This window comes from Mustela nivalis, assembly GCF_964662115.1.
Source record: "Mustela nivalis genome assembly, chromosome: 7".
NCBI classification, from domain to species: domain Eukaryota; kingdom Metazoa; phylum Chordata; class Mammalia; order Carnivora; family Mustelidae; genus Mustela; species Mustela nivalis.
Genome location: NC_139026.1, coordinates 100,689,802 through 100,709,887, shown reverse-complemented (window position 1 = coordinate 100,709,887; position 20,086 = coordinate 100,689,802). Strand labels below are relative to the sequence as shown.

Sequence of the window (20,086 nt, the reverse complement as noted above, 5' to 3'; positions counted from 1 at the left end):
CTCCTGCTCTGTCTCTCTTTCTTTCAAATAAATGAATAAAATCTTTAAAAAATAAAAAATAAAAACAATTTTACTTTAAAAGATTGCCCATTCATGGGAAAATGACTATCATTTATCCTTAAAAAAGAAAGTGGCCCCAAAAATAAACACTGAAAACAAAAGCTCTTATGTTTCCCAAGTACTTTAATATGTTTCCATATTAAAGGCAGACTAAACAAAGACTTTCTCCTTGACATCACCAAAAACCTCAAAAGACTCAATAGCAGACTAATTTAGGAGATTATTTAATGTAGGTGGTGCCTTGTCCATCTACCATCTAAAAGAATAATCTCACATTAGGCATCCTACAATTTGAGAAAAGATGGCCTAGACTTTTAAAAAAAAGACGCAGACGCTTAACCATCTAAGCCACGCAGGCGCCCCAGCCTAGACTTTTTGAGACTTCAGGAGTATTTGAAAACTATTTACACAGCTGTAGTGATGCCTCTTTCTCAGCCTCCCCCGACTTCAGATTCTGCCTGATGCCTTACTGCTGGTCTCATTCCTGCTTCTCCCTACACAGGTACACACTGGCAGCTCAAGACCTGGTGATGCGTGCCCGCGGTGTCCTGAAGGACAGAGGATGGCGAATATCTAATGACCGACTGGGCTCAGGAGACGACATTTCTGTATATGTCATTCCTTTAATACATGGGAACAAACTTTCCTGAAAATGGCCCAGGGCATTGGGAGGACAGCAGGGGAGAAAGCTGGGATACCTCCTAGCAGGGTGGGACTGGGAAGTGCCCCAGCAGAGCTCCAGGGGATACAACCTCTTCCCATCCCAGGTTGGGGGTTTGTTGCCAAAAGTCCTCTGGCTGTACTTCTGGGGGACCCTTAGTTTTCAGTTTCCTCTTCAGTAACAGGTCTGGATACTCAACAGAGCAAAACACAAAGGCTGCTACTGAGTGTTGTGTTTCTTTTGGTTCCTTTAATAGGCCTCCTAGGTGGCCCTTGCCTATTTGGGGTACACATGTCGTATTTATTTGGAGTAGCTGGGCAGCCATTTTCAGGTGTAACTGGCAGAAGACTCTTTAGCCAGTCAAGCTGCCAGCTTCTCTACGGGTTAAACGTACTGCATTGGAAAGTTGGGGATCATGCCTCAGAAAGTGTAAGCACCCACCTTCTAGTAAGCCTGAGACTGATATCAGGGAACACCATCTGTGTGTGTGTGTGTCTTTCTTTTTTTCATGGCTATGGTGGGGTGAAGCAGGGATTTTTTTTTTTTTTTTCTTTTCGATATTCCTTGAATCTTAATTGTTTCCCTTCCATAAAACAGGCCTGGGACTTTCCAGTTCCCTACTGAGGAATTTGTGTGTCAAAGTCCAGCCCAGGCTGTCCTCATACCCAGTAGCCCACACCACCCAGGCAGCCTTCTGGAGCAGTGCCCAGGCCGACAGAGTCCTGTCTTTGTTGTGTAACAGTTTGTTCCTTAGTTGCATTTTTCTGACCAAATCAGTGTGTTTTCATGAAAATATGGGTGTTTCTTTGGACCAATAGTTCCTCTGTTGTTTTGAAGGATCTCTCCCTTTTTGTGGCTTGAGATTTCTCTGAGAATCTAGGTTATCATTTCTGGACTAGTTGGCCCTCCCCACCTGCTGTGCCATGGGGACACATGTAAAGCAGTGTTTAAAAGATCAGAACAGGAAGTTCCATATATCAGTCAGGTCACCACACCTCATGTGAAGACCATCCCTCCATTTTGGATCCAGGTTCCATGGGCTGTGACTGTGCCCAAGGCCACTACACGTCAGTAAGTGTCCATGTTCTGTTAAGGAGCAGCAGTCCTGCTCTCCCCCTTGTCTTTGGGCAAGGCCCACTCTGAATAGCCACTTGAGAAAAGTGAATCTGAATTGGGTTGACTGGTCATTCTGATGCTGTGCGCCCCCCGTTCCTTCCCCTTGGAAACCCATCCCAGCCACCCAACACCTAAAGCCCCACTTCCCACCACTGCTCCACTTCTGAGTGTTCCTCACAAGAGCTGCAGAAGCAGTGGACACCAAGTCTACCTGCTGCTTCTCTCCCACAAGGAATCAGAAAATAGAATTTTTGGAAATTACTTCTCTTAAGGAGACTACTGCTCTGCACTGGAGGACCCTGTAGAATGATGTCCAGTTACTGAGGCTGCTTCCTGAACACCGCCTGTGGCTTCATTGCCATCTTGACAGTTTTGTGTATTTTAAATGTTCTTCCCACCCAATGAAGAAAAATGTCATTGATGTGATTCCCAAAACTGCTGGAGAGCCAATCCCAGCTTCCATGTTTGTTGAGTCCCTTCCCCAGAGAAGAGGAAAGGAACCTTTCCTCCAGGATAGTTCATCACCTTCCTGGAGTTGTAGATATTTTATTAGGAAAGGTCTGCCTGGAGCCTCTCTACTCAGGAATGAATTCATTCCACAGTGTGGAAATGATGCCCGGTCTGGTAGGTAAAGTACCATGGGAATTTCCCAAGCAGCTGTTTGCCAAAATGTTGCCTGGGAAGAATTGAACTACTGCCTTGTCAGGGGTCATCTTCATCTGACAGCTTCCCTTCTCCTCCAGGAGATCTAAGCAACCCCAGAAGGCTCTGTGGGGACAAGTCCATGGTAAACCATTTGCTTCTCTGGCAGAATAAGATGCTGTGGGACAACACGCAGGCATCTCCCAGCAGTGTGGTCCCCCTTCTGTTCCTGCCCTGACTCAAAATCACATGCAAATGGAAACCAAGGAAGTTTTTTGTGGAGGACTCTGACCTCCCTTCTTTGGGAACCTGTCCTCATCAGCAGTCACCTCTTTCCCGTGTTCCCATTGCCTTTCTGTTTTCTCTCCCAGGCTTCTGTATTGGTCCTGCCTTGAGCTTTTCTACTTTTATTTGAGCCACTGGAGTCTGACTTTGGGCGTAGGTGTCATGAGAGTCTTCTACTCAATTCACCAATTCATGTACTGCCAAGAAATGTCTCAGGAAAAATTCTGGAACCCCCTTTTCCAATTTATCCTAAAGTCTTGAGCATTTTGTTCTGCTGGTTTTAGTTAGAAAGGTATTCAGGAATTCTTTTCATAAGCCTCCTTGGTGGAAAGATCTTAGTAAAAAGCTGAAGCCCTCTTTCTGTTTGGGGGATGAGAGGAAAATTACAAATGAGATGGATAAATCATATGTGGAAAAAGTGATTTGTTAATGCCCATAGCAGATCTACCCAACACTGATATTGCTCTGTGAATTGAGCTCATTCTGTTTGGCTTTATTTTTCACCCAGGCCCTGTGCCTTCCCATTCCGGAGCAGTAACTGTCTACATAAGAGGGTTGGCCCTAGGAGCATTCCTGGAGAGGTCAAGAGGCAAGGCAACACATTCAAAATTCTGAAGAACATATTTATATGTGGTTCGGAAGTCTTGTGTGTCTGACTTATAGCCAAATCTCCTTGTCCTAATGGCCTCAGAGGAAGTCTTGTTTAATAAAAAGCTTTCAATTTCCTAGTCCAGTCTTTATGGTTGTCTTGGGGCGTGTGTGGCCACTTTCTCTAATGAAAGGTTCTTTCAGTTCTAAATCTCTTTCTTGGGCTGGACCCTGCTCTTCACAATACCTGGGAACCGTCTTTTCCTTAAAGAGGGCAAACGTACACTCTGTCCACACCCTGCAGCCTTTTGCCAGGTGACAGCCTAACCTTTGTTCTCATGACCCTGCAGTGAGAGCGCGCCAGTTGGCAGGGATGGAGGGTCTGTTCTCTGGTGGTTCTCACCTAACTGCCATTCCTGGTGTGGGAAGGGAGAGGTGAAAATCAGGCTAGGCCAAGTCCTCGGCTGTGGACTAGGATAAAACCACAAAAAAGTGGCAACTTCAGTCCCTTTCTGCAACTTGGGGGAATTTAGGGTGCTTGATCTTTTCATTCCTAGCATCTTACCTTTGTGGGGCTGTGCAAAGTCAGCTGGGCTCACCTTTTTCTTACTCCCAAGTATTCATTCACTTCTCGACAACAACTACAGCTGTAGGTGGGTATTGGCGGGCAGGGCAGAGAGTCTCGGGACCAGATCGGGCCTCAGATCTTGGCCATTCGGGCAGGATTTTTGGTTTACCAAGAGCACTAGCGTGGAAATGTGGAAAAAGACTCCCACATCTTTAGAATTCTGCTTCCTCTCTAGACTGCACATCCTTCCTTGTCTGCCAGTCCATTTTTTTTTTTTTTCCAACATGGCCAAGAGTGGTTTTCCACCACAGTTTTCAGCTCTGACCTTTCCTTAAGTGGCCCAGCAGCACCACTGTTCTCAGAGGGAATGTGTTAAACTTTTATGAGATTCTATTTTCAGCAAATTACCGCTTCTGGGACACTTGGAGAAAGCAGTGAAGAGTCATTGTCTATGCAGAGAACAATCAGGCTGACCCTAAAATTTATCAGATCTAAGAAAAGAGGAAAACAGTATCTGGCCCCAGGACAGGATCTTCTATGAGAAACTTGGGAGTCGTGAGGACTGTCCATTTGCAGCAAAGCATAAAAGTCTGCACACCGTGCACGGTCCACCGTGCGGAGCTGGCTCTGGTTGGGTGCGGCTGACGTGGCCGACGAGTACACTGGGATTCTTCAGAGGACACCAGCGAGCAGCCCTCTGGCCTCTTAGGCGCCCATCGTGGCAGCTCCTTGTCTGAGCTGGTTGCGGGTCTGGGCACGACTGCTCTTTCTAGTCCGTGATGTTACATGTAAATAGCTTTCATCTTTCCTCCGCGTCTTAGATGAAGTCTTGTTCACTAGCAACCAGGTAGACAGTGACCAAATGAGGCTATAAACATGGTGTTTTCTACTGCGACGTACTTGAAGGAGAACCTTGTGCCCCTCCCCCCAATCTTCCATAGTATTTTGTGTTGGGGAATCCTGAGGTTATTCTCTTGTTTCTGTTCACTTCCATTGTCTCTGTTTCTTCTGGAGACCCAGGGAGGCCCACAGTGGAGATCATTCGTAAGGAATGCATCACGGTCTGGGTTTCCAAAAGTACCAGATATACAGGGAATGACAAGAATCTGCCTGAAAATGGTATCAGGACCATGTACCTTTATGCTTTGTGATTGTGAAACCTTGACTTTTGTAACCCCCCAAAATGAAAACTGTTTAGTAAAGGGGATCTATTTTGTGTGTTTTGAAATTTAGGTGCGATGTTCCCTGGAAAAAGCTAAAGAAATGTATATGCTCAGTGACATTTTAAAATAAAATATTATATATATATGTATATAGGACACCTTTAGAAAAACGTTTGTGTTGTTTCTTTTAATTCGCTCTGAAGTTTCTTCATATCAGGTAATGGAATGACGGGAATGTCATGGCCTCACGGGGAATTACAAACTGTGAACAGATTCAAAAGACAAAGGGGAAGGGATGCCGACTCTATAAACCTTCACAAGAGTAGCAGTAAAGGCTATCCGTTTCAGCAGTGCGTCTAGAAGAAACATCTTGGATATTACTATCAAGCAATGCTCCCAAAAGGTATTCTTTTTATCTTTTTATTCATACACAATATTACCTAAGCTTCCAGTGTACAATGTAGTGATTTGATCATGTGAATATACTGCAGAATGATCATCACAGAAATTCTGGCTAACATCCTTCATCTTCCTATTAACAAAAGTATTTTTTTCTTGTAGTAACACTCACTTAGAAACTTTCAAATACGCAATACAGTATTATTAATTATAGTCACTATGCTGTATATCACATCCACATGACTTATTTTATAACTGCAAGTTTGTATCTTTTGATCCTCAGTCACCCATTGCTCCTGCCTCTCCCAACTACCAGTCTGTTCTCTGTGCCTATGAATGTTTTTTGTTTTTATTTTTCAGATTCCACATAAAAGTGAAATTGTATGGTATTTATCTTATTTCACTTATCATAATGTCCTTAAGGTCCATCCACATGGTCACAAATGGCAAGATTTCTTTATTTTTGATGACTGAATAATATTCTCTGTGTATTTTCCTTTTCCATTCATTCATTTATGGAAACTCAGATTTTTCCATATCTTGGATATTGTAAATAATGTTGCAGTCATCATGGGGGTGCATATGTCTTTTCGAGTTAGTGTTTTCATTTTCTTTGGATAAATACCCAGAAGTGGTATGGCTGGATCATATGGTAGTTCTATTTTTAACTTTTTGATGAATCTCCATAGTGTTTTCCATAGTGGCTGTGACAATTTACAGTCCCACCAGCAGTGCACAGGGTCTCCTTTTCACCACTTTCTTGCCAAGACTTGTCATTTCTTCCCTATTTTATAAGAACCATTCTAACAAGTGTGAGGTGATACCTTATAGTTTTGATTTACATTTCCCTGGTGATTAGTGATGTTGGATATCTGTAAGTTGTCTTTGGAAAAATGACCATTCAGATCTTCTGCCCATTTTTTAAATTGGGTTGCTTTATGTTTTTGTATTTTTTTAAAATTATTGAATTGTATGAGTTCTTTATATATTTTGGATATTAACCTCTTTTCCAGATACATGATTTGAAATATTTTCTCCCATTCAGTAGGTTGCTTTTTCATTTTGTTGATGGTTTCCTTTGCTGTACAGAAGCTTTTTAGTTTGATGTAATCACACTTGTTTATTTTTGCTGCCTGTCAATGCTTTTGCTTTTGGTGTCAAATCAAAAAAAAATCACTGCCAAGACCCATGTCAAGGATCTTACTGCCAGTGTTTTCTTTTAAGGGATTTATGCTTTCAGATTACATTCAAGTCTTTAATCCATTTTGAGTTAATATTTATGTATGGTGTAAATAGATGTTCAGTTTCGTTCTTTTGCATATGCTGTCCAGTTTTCCCAATACCATTGATTGAAGAGATTGTTCTTTCCTCATTGTATATCCTTGGCTCCTTTGTCATGAATTAATTGGCCATATATGTATGGGTTAGTTTCTAGGCTCTATATTCTGTCCCATTAATCTATGTGTCTATCTTTATGTAAATACCATGTTGTTTTGATTACTGTGGTTTTGTAACATAGTTTGAAATCAGGGCACATGATGCCTCCAGCTTTGTTCTTCTTTGTCAGCATCACTTTGGATGTTTGGGGTCTTTTGTGGTTCCATATGAATTTTAGGATTATTTGTTCTATTTCTATGAAAAATGCCATTAGAATTTTGATAGGAATTGCACTGGATCTGTTGAGTGCTTTAGATAGTGTGGACATTTTAACAATACTGGTTCTTCCAATCCATGATATAGTACACCTTTCCATTTCTTTGTGTCATACTCACTTTCTTTCATCAGTGTCTTATAATTTTTGGTGTATAGTCTTTTACCTCCCTGGTTAAATTTATTGCTAGGAATCTTACTATTTTTTTTAATCTTATTATAAATAGGATAGTTTTCTTAATTTCTCTTTCTGATAGTTATTAGTGTGTAGAAATGCAAGCGATTTCTGTATATTTGTATCCTGCAATGTTATGGAATTCATTTATTAGCTGTAGCATTTTGGGGGGTGGATTTTTTATATTATCTTATCATGTTATCTGCAAATAATGACTGTTTCACCTTTTCCTTTATGATTTGAATGTCTTTGACTTCTTTTATTGCCTAATTGCTCTGGCTAGGTCTTCCAATATTATGCTGAATAAAAATGACCAGAGTATGCATCATTTTCTTATTCCTGGTCTCAGAAGGAAAGATTCTAGCTTTTTACCACTCAGTGTGATATTATCTGTAGGTTTGTCATATATGGCCTTTATTGTGTTGAGGTACATTCCCTTTATAACCTCTTTGTTGAGAGTTTTTATCATAAATGGATGTTGAATTTTGTGAAATGCTTTTTCTGAATCAGCTGAGATGACCATATGTCTATCCTTTATTTTAAATGATGTATCACATTGGTTGACTGCAGAAAATATACCATCCTTGTAACCCTGGAATAAATCCTACATGAAGATCCTTTTAATGTATTGTTGAATTAGGTTCACTATTTTTTTTTTTTTGAGGATTTTTTACATCTGTGTTTATCAAGGATATTGGCTTATAATTTCCTTTTCCTTTTGTATCTTTATCTGGTTTAGGTATCAGGTAATGCTAGCCTCATAAAATAGGTTTGGAAGCATTCTGTCCTCTTCTGTTTTATGGAAGAGTTTGAGAAGGCTTGATTTTAATTCTTATTTGAATCTTGGGCAGAATTCACCCATGAAACCATCTGGCCCTGAACTTTTGTTTGTTGGGAGATTTTTGATTATTGATTCAATCTCCTTACTAGTAATCAGTCTGTTCAGATTCCCTATTTCTTCATGATTCAGTCTCAAAAGGATGTATGTTTCTAAAACTCACCCATTTCTTCTAGGTTGTCCAGTTTGTTAGTATATAATTGTTTGTAGTAGTGTCTTATGACCCTTTGCATTTCTCTAATATCAGTTGTAATGTCTCTTTTGTTTCCAGTTGTATTTTTATGAGTCCTGGTCATTATTTCTTGGTGGTTCTACTACTGGTTTGTCAATTTTATCTTTTCAAAGAACTAGCTCTTGGTTTCATTGATCGTTCATATTGACTTTTTGGCCCCTGTTTTACTTATTTCTGCTTTGATCTTTGTTATTTCCTTCCTTCTACTAACTTTGAACTTTGTTCAGTTTCTGATTCCTTGAGTTGTATAATTATGTTGAGATTTTTCTTGTTTCTTGAAGTAAGCATTTATTGCTAAGAACCTCCTTCTTAAACTGTTTTTGCTATATCTGATAGGTTTTGGTATGTTGTATTTCCATTTTCTTTTGTCTTGAGGCATTTTTTATTTCCTCTTTGGTTTCTTCACTGACCCATAGATTGTTCAGTAGCATGTTGTTTAATCTCTAAATATTTGTGAATTTTCCAGTTTTCTTAATTTCCAATTTCTAGTTTCATACCATTGGAGTCAGAAAATATGGTTGACATGATTTCAGTATTAAATTTCTTAAGACTTGTTTTGTGGCCTAATATATGATGTATCCTGGAGAATATTCCATGTGCTCTTGAGAAGAACTGTATATTCTGTTGCTTTTGATTGGAATGTTCTACATAAATATCTCTTTAAGTCCATCTGATCTAAGCTGTCACTTAAAGCTAATGTTTACTCATTGATTTTCCTTCTGGATGATCTACCCATTGGTGTTAAGTGGAGTATTAAGTCCTTTAGTATTATTATATTGCTGTCTATGTCTCCCGTTCAGTCTCTCAGTATTTGCTTTATTTAGGTGGTCCTATGTTGAATGTATAGATATTTACAAGTGTTACATCCTCTTTTTTTTTTTTAAGATTTTATTTATTTATTTGACAGACAGAGATCACAAGTAGGCAGAGAGGCAGGCAGAGAGAGGGAGGGAAGCAGGCTCCCCACTGAGCAGAGAGCCTGATGTGGGGCTCGATCGCAGGACCCTGAGATCATGACCTGAGCCGAAGGCAGAGGCTTTAACCCACTGAGCCACCCAGGTGCCCCTTACATCCTCTTTTTGACTGTTATTTTCATCCCAAGAGGTATTTTTGAGAGGGCTAGTGATTATATACTTGCTGAAGACTGTAAAAGTCGGGTGCCTGGGTGGCTCAGTGGGTTGGGCCGCTGCCTTTGGCTCAGGTTGTGATCTCAGGGTCCTGGGATCGAGTCCTGCATCGGGCTCTCTGCTCAGCAGGGAGCCTGCTTCCTCCTCTCTCTCTCTCTCTCTGACTCCTCTCTGCCTACTTGTGATCTCTCTCTGTCAAATAAATAAATAAAATCTTTAAAAAAAAAAAAAGACTGTAAAAGTCAAGACTCTCCTTAGTCATTTAAGCATTTTTAAGTACTTACAAAGTGTTAGTAAAATGTTCCATCTTACAGAGAGAATTTAACAGATGGGACAAGACAGCAAAGAATGCTAATTCTGCTTAGTTCTAGAGTCCAGGAAGTTAAAAGTAATCTAGAAAATAACACAGTGTTAAAAATAACTTAAGTATTGATTCACAAAAGAAAGCTAAAAGTAGGCTATAGCTTATCTGAAGCTTAGTTTGGAAGAGCAGACTAGTTAGAAAACACTCATATTAGAATAGTTTTGTTATAAAACCTCCTCAGCCTTGCACCCTAATGCATATGATGCCTCCTCTTCCTCCTCCTAGAAAGTCACTAAGAATCCCAAGATTAGGGGCGCCTGGGTGGCTCAGTGGATTAAAGCCACTGCCTTCAGCTCAGGTCATGATCTCAGTGTCCTGGGATGGAGCCCCGCATCGGGCCCTCTGCTCAGCAGGGAGCCTGCTTCCCCCCCTGTCTCTGCCTGCCTCTCTGCCTACTTGTGATCTCTCTCTCTGTCAAATAAAATAAATAAGGTCTTTAAAAAAAAAAAAAAAAGAATCCCAAGACTAGATTCCTGAAGGTTAAGACATTTCTTCTCTGTGGAAGTTGGAAGAGTCTTCTAGCATTCTCTCAAGAACAATGTTTAGCTTAATCAGATTAGTTCTTGAAAACTGTGGTAGGTTGTCTCCAAAGATGGCTGCCAACATTGCCTCCTACATCTGTTCACAACTGCTCCTTTTCCCATCATGAGGTGGCATTTGTTTCCCTACCCCTTGAATCTGGTCTGGCTGGTGACTTGCTTTGATTAATAGAATGCAGAAGTGACATTCTGAGAATTCCAAATTTAGGTCTCTAGAGGCCTTACAGCACCTGCTTTCACTCTTGGAAGCCAGCCACACTGCAAATGTCAGACTACATTACTGAGTGATGAGAGGCCACCAGGGAGATAACCAAAATGCCCAGACGTTGTAAGTGAGGCCATCTTTCATCCCCAAATCCCTCTTGAGTCACTCCAGGTGATGCCATAAGAAGAGAGAGGCCCAGCCAGCTCTCAGCTGCTCAGGCCATTCCAGCTGAGACTACAGACATCACAGAGCAGAGAAAAGCCATCCACACTGAGCCCTGCCTGAATTCCTGGCCCACAGAAACATGAGTAAATAAAATGGTTTTATTTTAAGCCACTTAAGATTTGGATACTTAATACACAGCAGCAGATAACTGAAACAAAGTATAGAGAACCTGGCTGTGAGGATTTCAGGGCAAATTAAACAGAGAGGAAAAGGGCATTGAGAAAAATAGATTCGTAACTTAGGAAATAATCCTACATATGGAACCTGGTAGAGTGACTGAAATGAGGGAAACCAACTTCCAGCAATAATGTGAAGATTCTGATGGCTGTCCTGGGGTCCCTGCAAGAGTTCTCCACATCTTTGTTTCTGCTTCTTCGTGCAGCTTACAATGATCATTATTAAGCCAGGAAAATGAGGATGGTTTCCCCCTACAAGGGGGAAAGGAAGGTCTTACCCCCTCGCTCAATGATAGGTCCATCCCATGACCCACCATTCATGACCTTTGGGAGAGTCAAGTGCTTCTTTTGCTCCCCAGACTGTTGCTTGAGAGTGATAAATTATAACAGAGGGAAAACACAAGACAGATTTTAAATTTTATGTGCATGTGTATTTTTTTTAAATTCCCATCACTTAAAAAGCCACATGTACAAAATACTTCAAAGTTGTTGCCATCCCAGTTTTTCCCTTCAATTAAATGTCAGGCCGAAGAGTGCGTTATATATCCTTGCCTAGTCTGCCTTTTTAATTGCTTTTTCTATCATTAGAGCCCTGAAAAGACTGCTGCTCTCAGTACATCTCTACATTTTTAGTGTCTTGTCTTTCACTTCTGAAGAGATTTTTTCCAGCCAGCTAACCTCTTTTGCTTTATTGATTCCACTTAAGCTGCCTGCAAGAGACTCAGAGTGTGAATGAGCACAAGGTGGGGGCAGGGTGCTCTCTGATTGCCTTCCAGGCACCAGATCGGATCATTTGCTAGTCCAAGGGGACAGGGACAGGGCTTTGGAAGGTCTGAATGAAGCCCTGGAGAGTAGCACTTCTCTAAAGAGGGAATATAAATCTGCACTTTATCTTTTACCATTTTTAAAAATTTTAATTTACAAATATGGTCACCAAAAAGGTAAATGTAGATGAGCTCATTCAGAAGGCACTGTTGTGAGGTGGGAGTAGGGTGGGGGAATGTTTGACATGAGGATGAGAGAAAGGTGAATTCATGGTAGCAGAATGCCCCAAACCAAGCCATTTCACACCGTTTAAGTACTACTAGCAGGGCGTCTGGGTGGCTCAGTTGGCTAAGTGTTTGCCTTTGGCTCAGGTCATGATCCCAGGGTCCTGGGATGGAGTCCTACATCAGGCTCCTTGCTCAATGGGGAGCCTGCTTCTCCCTTTCCCTCTGCTGCTCCCACTGCTTGTACTCTCTCTCAAATAAATCTTAAAAAAAAAAAAAAGAAAAGAAAAGAAAGGAAGGAAGAAAAGCACTACTAATTTATGTCAGTAACCAGATATCTCTGATTTAAACAAAGGAATTGTGGAACCTGAAAATGGTAGTCTCAGCAGTTCTGGATTTGAGATTACTTCCTTGCTGAGCTGGGTCAGTGAGACCAAAAATTGTGGGTGAGATTTTGGAGAACTATGAAATCTCTATTCTCATTATCCTAGGTAAAAAAATGAAAGTTCCAACTCCTGGAAGCCCTAATATAAATCAGGGACATCTGGCCAGTCTATTAAATGCACAGTAGAATTTGAAAATGAACAGTGTGGTTGAGCTCATACTTTCAAAAAAGATAAGTGCTATTATTATTAGTGTCATGTGTCTTAAGATACAATTCAGATAGACTCAGTTATTTAGAGATGATGTTATATCTGGGAATTGCTTCAAACATTGAGTAGGGGGAGTTGATGGGCACTCAGAATGAGATAAGATTGACCATGTTTAAGAAAGTTATGCAAACTTGGAAACAAAAGGATGATTGCATGCCTTTCCAGGGTCTTTCCTAGAATGTTATCTACCAGGCCCACCCAAGAATTATTACTTCTTAGGTTAGGGTTCACCAAACTTTTTCTGTAAAGGCCAGATAATAAATATTTTAGACTTTATGGGCCATTTGGACTCTGTCACAACTACTCAATTCTGCTTTGTTGCATGAAAGTAGCCACAGACCCAACTAGGTTCTGGGATAGAGTGGTAAAAATTCAAAGTTTATGTCTTGATCAGAAGAATTAACTCATGAAAATGCAGTCTGATCTTCTCTGGTGTGAAATGAATGAAAAAGTCACCCAAATTAATGAACACTAATGGGCAATCATTAAGAAAACCAGGTAGATCAATAATCATTTATCTTATTTAGTTACAAACAGGATAATTTAGAAATGTTCCAGCTGTTCACTGCTAAGACAGTTTTATATTCAGCTTTTAGCCACGATGGTGGGGGAAGTATCAGGGTTGTGATATTGTGTTTCTTCAGTACTAAGACACCAGTTACAAAATCTGCCACCAAGTCAAGGCAGTTAGACTTTTTTTTTTTAAGGAGGAAACTAACCTATGATTTACCATGCTTTAGCATGAGATAAAAACAAAACATCTATGTATTATATTCTTACTATTTATTAGACCCTATGCTTGGTACTTGAGATCTGATTTATTTTATGCCCTTCTCGGGTAAATTTTTTTTTTTTTTAAGATTTTATTTATTTATGTGACAGACGGAGAGATCACAAATAGGCAGAGAGGCAGGCAGGCTCTCCGCTGAGCAGAGAGCCCAATGCAGGGCTCGATCCGAGGACCCTGAGATCATGACCCGAGCTGAAAGCAGAGGCTTAACCCACTGAGCCACCGAGGCGCCCCCTCTCTCAGGTAAATATTATCACATTTTACAGACAAGGAAATAATTTCATCCCATTTGTGGTGGAAAATATACTCTGTGATTTTAATCCTTTAAAATTTACTGAGGTTTTATGACCTGATATAAACAGGTATCCCCTCCATCCAAAAATGGGAGTGTTCCTGTGAAACCTTTTGTGAGCTGAAATGGCGTAAAGTGAAGAAGCAATTACCGTTAATTTATACCCCCCCAAAAAAAATTTGAGCATTCCCAGACCTCTTTTAGGCTTTTCTGATACTTTATGACACATCTCGCTAATGGATGCACAAAATAAATCAAGCTGAAGAACAGATGCTCACAGGCACAGTTCAAAGCTTTGGCAGCTTGATGCTGAGATGCTGAGTGTAGTTCCAGGGGAAGGAGCTCGGCCGGGCTGCTCTCGTAGCTCAGAGTGTGCACTTCCCCTCTTGCTGCAATGCTAGGACTGAACGCTGTTTTCACCTTTTTTCTGTAAAAGGGAAAATCCTCTTTGGATGCTGTTCAGTTAGCAAAACATAGGCAGCCTTTCACAATGGAGGTCCTTCATAAAAATGGAGTGGCTTAAAACAAACCTTGGAGGGGCGCCTGGGTGGCTCAGTGGTTTGGGCTGCTGCCTTTGGCTTGGGTCATGATCTCAGGGTCCTGGGATCGAGCCCCACATCGGGCTCCCTGATCCGCAGGAAGCCTGCTTCCCTCTCTCTCTCTCTCTGCCTGCCTCTCTGCCTACTTGTGATCTCCGTCTTTCAAATAAATAAATAAAATCTTAAAAAAAAAAAAAAAAAAAAAAAACCTTGAAAAAGCAGGGGATCCCTGTAGTCTCTTTCCTGGAGAGTGTTCCAGGTATACATGAGAAGAATGTATGTCCGGCTGCTGTTGGGGGTGTTCTTCAGCTGTCTACTAGATCTCGGTAGTCTATCCATTGTTCAGGTTTTCTGTTTCATTGTTGATCTTCTGCCTAGTTGTTCTAGCCATTATTAAAAGTGGGCTATTAAAGTCTCCAACTATTACTGTTGAATTGTCTGCTTCCCTCTTTAATTTTATTAATTTTTGCTTTGTGTATTCTGGGGTTCCGTTGTTAGGTACATATATTTTAATTATCTTTTCCTGTTGGATTGACCCTTTCATCATTATAAAATGTCCTCCTTTGGTAGCTGGTTTTTGTTTTGTTTTGTTTTTTAAGATATATTTATTTATTTGAGAGAGAGGAATTTATTTATTTATTTATTTGAGAGAGAGAGAGAGAGTGAATGAGCAGGGGGAAGAGGTAGAGGGAGAGAATCTCCAGCAGATTCCCCACTGAGCACAGAGCCCCATGTAGGGCTCAAACTTACAACCCTGAGATCATGATCTGAGCCAAAATCAAGAGTCAGATGCTTAACTGGCTAAGCCACCCAGGCGTCCCTCTGGTAACAATTTTAAAGTATATTCTGTTTGATATTTGCATAGCTCTTCTCTTATCTGGTCACTTCCTGCATAGTACATCTTTTTCTATCGTTATGAGCCTATTCGTATCTTTGAATGTGAAGAAGTGTGTTACAGAGAAAATGTACTTATACCATGTTTATTTTTTTTTAATTTTCAAAGAGATTTTATTCATTTATTTGAGAGAGGGACAGAGGGAGCATGAGCAGGGAGGGGGCAGAAAGAAAGGGAGAGGGACAGGCAGGCTCCCCACTGAGCAGGGAGCCCAACGCAAGGCTCAGTCCCAGGACCCCGAGATCATGACCTGAACCGAAGGCAGATGCTTAACCTACTGAGCCACCCAGGCGCCCCAATTACACCATGATTATAAATTCATTGTGGTACACTCTGCCTTTTGATTGGAATGTTTAATCCATATATATTTAATGTAATTGCTGATAAGGTAGGATTTAGGTCTACCATTTCATTATTGGTTTTCTATGTGTCTTATGCCTTTTTTGTTCATCTATGCTTTATTATTGCCTTTTGCATTAAGTAATTTTGATACATCATTTTAATTCCTTTATTTCTCAACTATATTTTTAAAGTGGTTTTCCTAAAGGTTACCATTAACATCTTAAAGCAATCTAGTTTAGATTAATACCAGATTAACTGCAATAGTATACAAAAACATTGCATATATATACACACACAAACACACACACACTCCATATATATATATATATATATGGTATAATAAAAAGACATTTATACTGTCTTTTATAATTCTCATTTATTTACTTACTTAAAGATTTTATTTACTTATTTGACAGAGAGACACACGGGGAGAGAGGGAACACAAGCAGGGGGAGTGGGAGAGGGAGAAGCAGGCTTCCCGCTGAGCAGGGAGCCTGATGCAGGGTTCAATCCCAGGAACCTGGGATCATTACTAGAGTCGAAGGCAGACGCTTAACCAACTGAGCCACCCAGGCACCCCACATATATTTATTTTTATTGGTTTTCCTTTTTCATGTGAATTCAAGTTACTGTCTAGTATCCTTTTATTTCCGTCTAAAAGGGGCACCTGGGTGGCTCAGTGGGTTAAGCCGCTGCCTTTGGCTCAGGTCATGATCCCTTGTGATGAGTCACCTTTCTCTTGCCGTTTTCAAGAAGTTGACTATGTTGTCCACCTGTGATCTCTTCAAGTTTATCTTACTTGGAGTTCACTGAACTTCTTGAATAAGTAGGTTAGTGTTTTTCATCAAACTTTGGAGCATACATTCAATGCTCTTGAAAGTAATGGACAGGTCTACCTTAGCCCTTACTTCTGGCTTTTGCAGGGCCTTCCAGTCAGCCAGAAATAGAGAGCAGGCCTACTGAGATCTCCTGGGCGTGTGCACTGACCTGCATATGTGCAAGGACTTAAGGTTTCCAATAACAAGCTGGAGCTTTTCAGTGCCCTCTGTGGACAGCTCATTCACTAGTTTAAACTTTTTTGGTTAAAACTTTGGGTCAGTCTTTCATTAGCCCCCACTGGTATGGCTGCCTTACACAGCTAAGGTATTAAACAACTGTTGCTGATTGTTTTTAACTAATGCAGTGGGGACAGAACCGTTCCCAGAGAACTGGTCAAGTTAAGACAAGCCCTGAGAGGGGCGCCTGGGTGGCTCAGTGGGTTAAGCCGCTGCCTTCGGCTCAGGTCATGATCTCAGGGTCCTGGGATCGAGTCCCGCATCGGGCTCTCTGCTCGGCAGGGAGCCTGCTTCCCTCTCTCTCTCTCTCTGCCTGCCTCTCCATCTACTTGTGAGTTCTCTCTGTCAAATAAATAGATAAAATCTTTAAAAAAAAAAAAAAAAAAAAAAGACAAGCCCTGAGAATGGGGTTTTTCCAGGGAACCGCCAGACAGGTCAAGTGGTGGCAATGCTCTGGGGCTGCGGCTTTTTGGGGAGCTACAAACCCATTTGCCCCCTTCATTGGCTTGTAGTCTTTTGGGTCTCATAGCTGCTTTGGTTGTGAGGCTGTTGGTGTTGGGGTTACCACGTATCTGGTAAGGAAACTGGTTAAGTTTAAAATGCCACAAAGCTCCTGGTTCTTTCTGCCATTCAGCTGTTTTTCTTGAAAAGACACTCTGGATTGTTGCCATTCTCTAGCTAGTTTCCAAAGTTTTGAAAAAGATGATTTTAACAATTTCTTTTACCAGTGTTCTCTTTAGTACCTTGTGGTTGTGTGGCAGAGTGGAATTTCAAAAGTCCTTATCCTCCTATTCCAGAAGCATCTCTGAAGGTGAAGAAAGAAAAGTTCAGGTAGGTTGAGTAGTTGTCCAAGGACACAAAAGCCAAGGGGCGCCAAAGGCAGGATTTTAAATCCAGAATTTGTCTTCTGTACTCCATTACCTCTCGCTATAACAGTTTCTGGAACTTCTCATTAGATAAGCAGTAGTGGCAAAACCTCCATCATGTACCCATTTAGATGGCGTTTTTAACAAAGCCCTTTCTCATCAAATCTCCATTCCTGACCTCTGCACCCAGCCATCAGGCCATGTTGTCTGCGGACCCACCAACATCATTTTCTACAAAATGTGTTTCTGTCACAGGCATTTTATTTCCCTCTCACTCTGGCTTTGACGCGTACTCAGTAGGCACTCTGTGCCAGCGTCTCCTGCGCACTTACTGTAAAGGTTTCTCTTGGCAAGTGTTCTTTTCGCGATGAAAGAGAGTACCCGGCTCAGACAGAAGGCCCTTACCCGAGCAGAAAGAATGGCATGCTACCCCGCCAGTATGAGCCACGGTCCCTAAATTTCCATGAAGTTCTCCATACTTGCCAGTTAATAGTTGAAGAACAGACCCCCAATGTCTGGCACAACAGGACGAAATTATGTTCAAATTCCTCTTGAAGTGGAAGTGTGCTTAAAACAGATCCTACACTCTTGAGCACTGACCTGTAATAAAAGTAATGGTAAAAGGTAAACCTTTTACCAGGGGACCCAGATGCACTATTTATTACAAAACCTGCAGTGTCGGGATGGGGAGGCATTTGCCGAAGTGGTGTCAATATTACAGCTCTTGACATCTCTCTTTATGGGCTTGGCTGACCTGAAATAAGAAGACCGTTTCACATACTAACGGGGCACTTTTCGATGATCTACTTGACCTTTGCCTCTGGGCTCAGCAATAAGAAGAGTGATAAAATGACATTTTCTCACAGAACAAAACCCAGAGAATTGAAGCATAAGGGAACCGAAATCCAACAATGCAGTGGCCTTGAGCACTGAATTCGTTTATACTGATCTCCTTATTTGTTGTTTATCTGAAATTCAAATTTAGATGGTGGCCTGTGTCTGGAAACCCGATATAGAAGAAAACTGAAAATTAGATGGGGCAAAAGCTCTTCTAGCAGAGCAATTTCACCACCTGGTAGGTTCTTACCTCAAAAACCAAGATCTCCTGGAGCCTAACAGAAAGATAAGTTGTGCCTGGTCAAAGTCATCTGCAGGGAGAGTTTCCAAGTCATGGAGAAGGAGAGAGGGCCACAGGAATGTTCCAGGCAGGCTTCCTTTGTGCCTAGATTAGTTTGCTAGGGCTGCTGTAAGAAACCACCTCAGATTGGGTGACATCAACAGAATTTTACTTTAAGTTCTGGAGGCCACAAATCCAAGATCAAGGTATTGGCAGATTTGGCTTCTCCTGGGACCTTTCTCCTTGGTTTGCTTGGTTTGGCCTTCTCGCTGTGTCCTCACAGTCTTTTGTCTGCGTTCTCACATCCCTGGTGTTTCCTTGTGTGTCCAAATTTCCTCTTTTTTTTTTTTTTTTTTTAATTTATTTGACAGAGAGAAATCACAAGTAGGCAGAGAGGCAGGCAGAGAGAGAGAGAGGAGGAAGCAGGCTCCCTGCTGAGCAGAGAGCCCGATGCGGGACTCGATCCCAGGACCCTGAGATCATGACCTGAGCCGAAGGCAGCGGCTTAACCACTGAGCCACCCAGGCGCCCCAAATTTCCTCTTATAAGGACATCAGACATTCTGGATTGGACCCCCCCATAGGACCTCATGTTAACCTTCATTACCTCTTCAAAGGGTCTGTCTCCAAACATAGTCACATTCTGAGGTACTCTAGGTCTTCAACAAATTTTGGAAGTCACAATTCAGCCCCATAATATTGCCATCCCTAGCTGGACTGCAGTCCTGGTGGGCTGCAGGGGAGTACGGTGGGTTAATTATCATTACTGCTCTGATGTCTTCACTCTCCCCAGTGCCACCCTAGCCCAAAAGAATGACTGTGTCCTGAGCACCAGGAAAGAGAAAAGGGGCATTTCTGAGGGAAGTGATAAAAATGAGGGTCAGGAGGGCAGAAGAGGAACCCAGTCTTTTCTGGGAAGAAAGGGAGAGCGGAGGGAAGAGTGATCTCATCTGACGGGAGGATAGAGGGAGAACATGTTAAACCAAGTGGAACCATATGCAGAATAAAGCAGTAAGGTGATAATCCACTCCTTCAGCAGCAGAGAACAGTAGGAAAGGGGGGGTGGCGGATAGCAGGGCCAACAAATCACAATCTACAAAGCAAAGGGAAGGGCTAGGGAAACTGTCCCCCAGCAAAACTTCCTCCTTTCTTTTGTCCCTTTTTTGGGGGTGGGAACCTGCCTGCAATGCCCTCAAGTCCTCTTCACAGGACTCCCAGGCGCCATCTTCATTTTATGGCAGTTCTCGAGCTTGGTCAGCCTTCAGGAACACAGTTGACTGTGTCCAGGCCGCTAAGCTGGGTCTCACTGCCCTGGGCATGGAATATGCATGGTGGGGAGCCCGAGATGTGCAGAGGCTGCTGGAGTGTTTTCAGGACGTGGATGCTCACACGCAAACACGCAGGTCTCTTTGGGGTTTTGGTGCTGCCCACGGAAAGAAGAGCTGGCAAGTTCCCTCCTCCGGAGTCCTTACTGCTGAGTCCACCCCCGCCGATGGGGGCGAGGGGTGGAGTGGGAACGACACTCGGCAGAAGAGG

At 41.9% G+C, this 20,086-nt stretch overlaps 1 protein-coding gene and 1 long non-coding RNA gene across 3 annotated transcripts in view; one reads left to right on the top strand and one right to left on the bottom strand.

The window, feature by feature from the left end:
- PPM1H (protein phosphatase, Mg2+/Mn2+ dependent 1H) overlaps positions 1-5,253 on the top strand; it is a 257,949-nt gene extending 252,696 nt beyond the window's left edge. For both annotated transcript variants that reach the window (XM_082742521.1, XM_082742520.1), the window contains one exon: positions 563-5,253. In XM_082742521.1, coding sequence (XP_082598647.1) covers positions 563-710 — 148 coding nt within the window. In that variant the 3' untranslated portion in view covers positions 711-5,253. The remainder of the gene's footprint in view (positions 1-562) is intronic.
- LOC309870393 overlaps positions 1-20,086 on the bottom strand; it is a 91,238-nt gene that overhangs the window by 41,168 nt on the left and 29,984 nt on the right. The gene's annotated exons all lie outside the window — the stretch shown is intronic.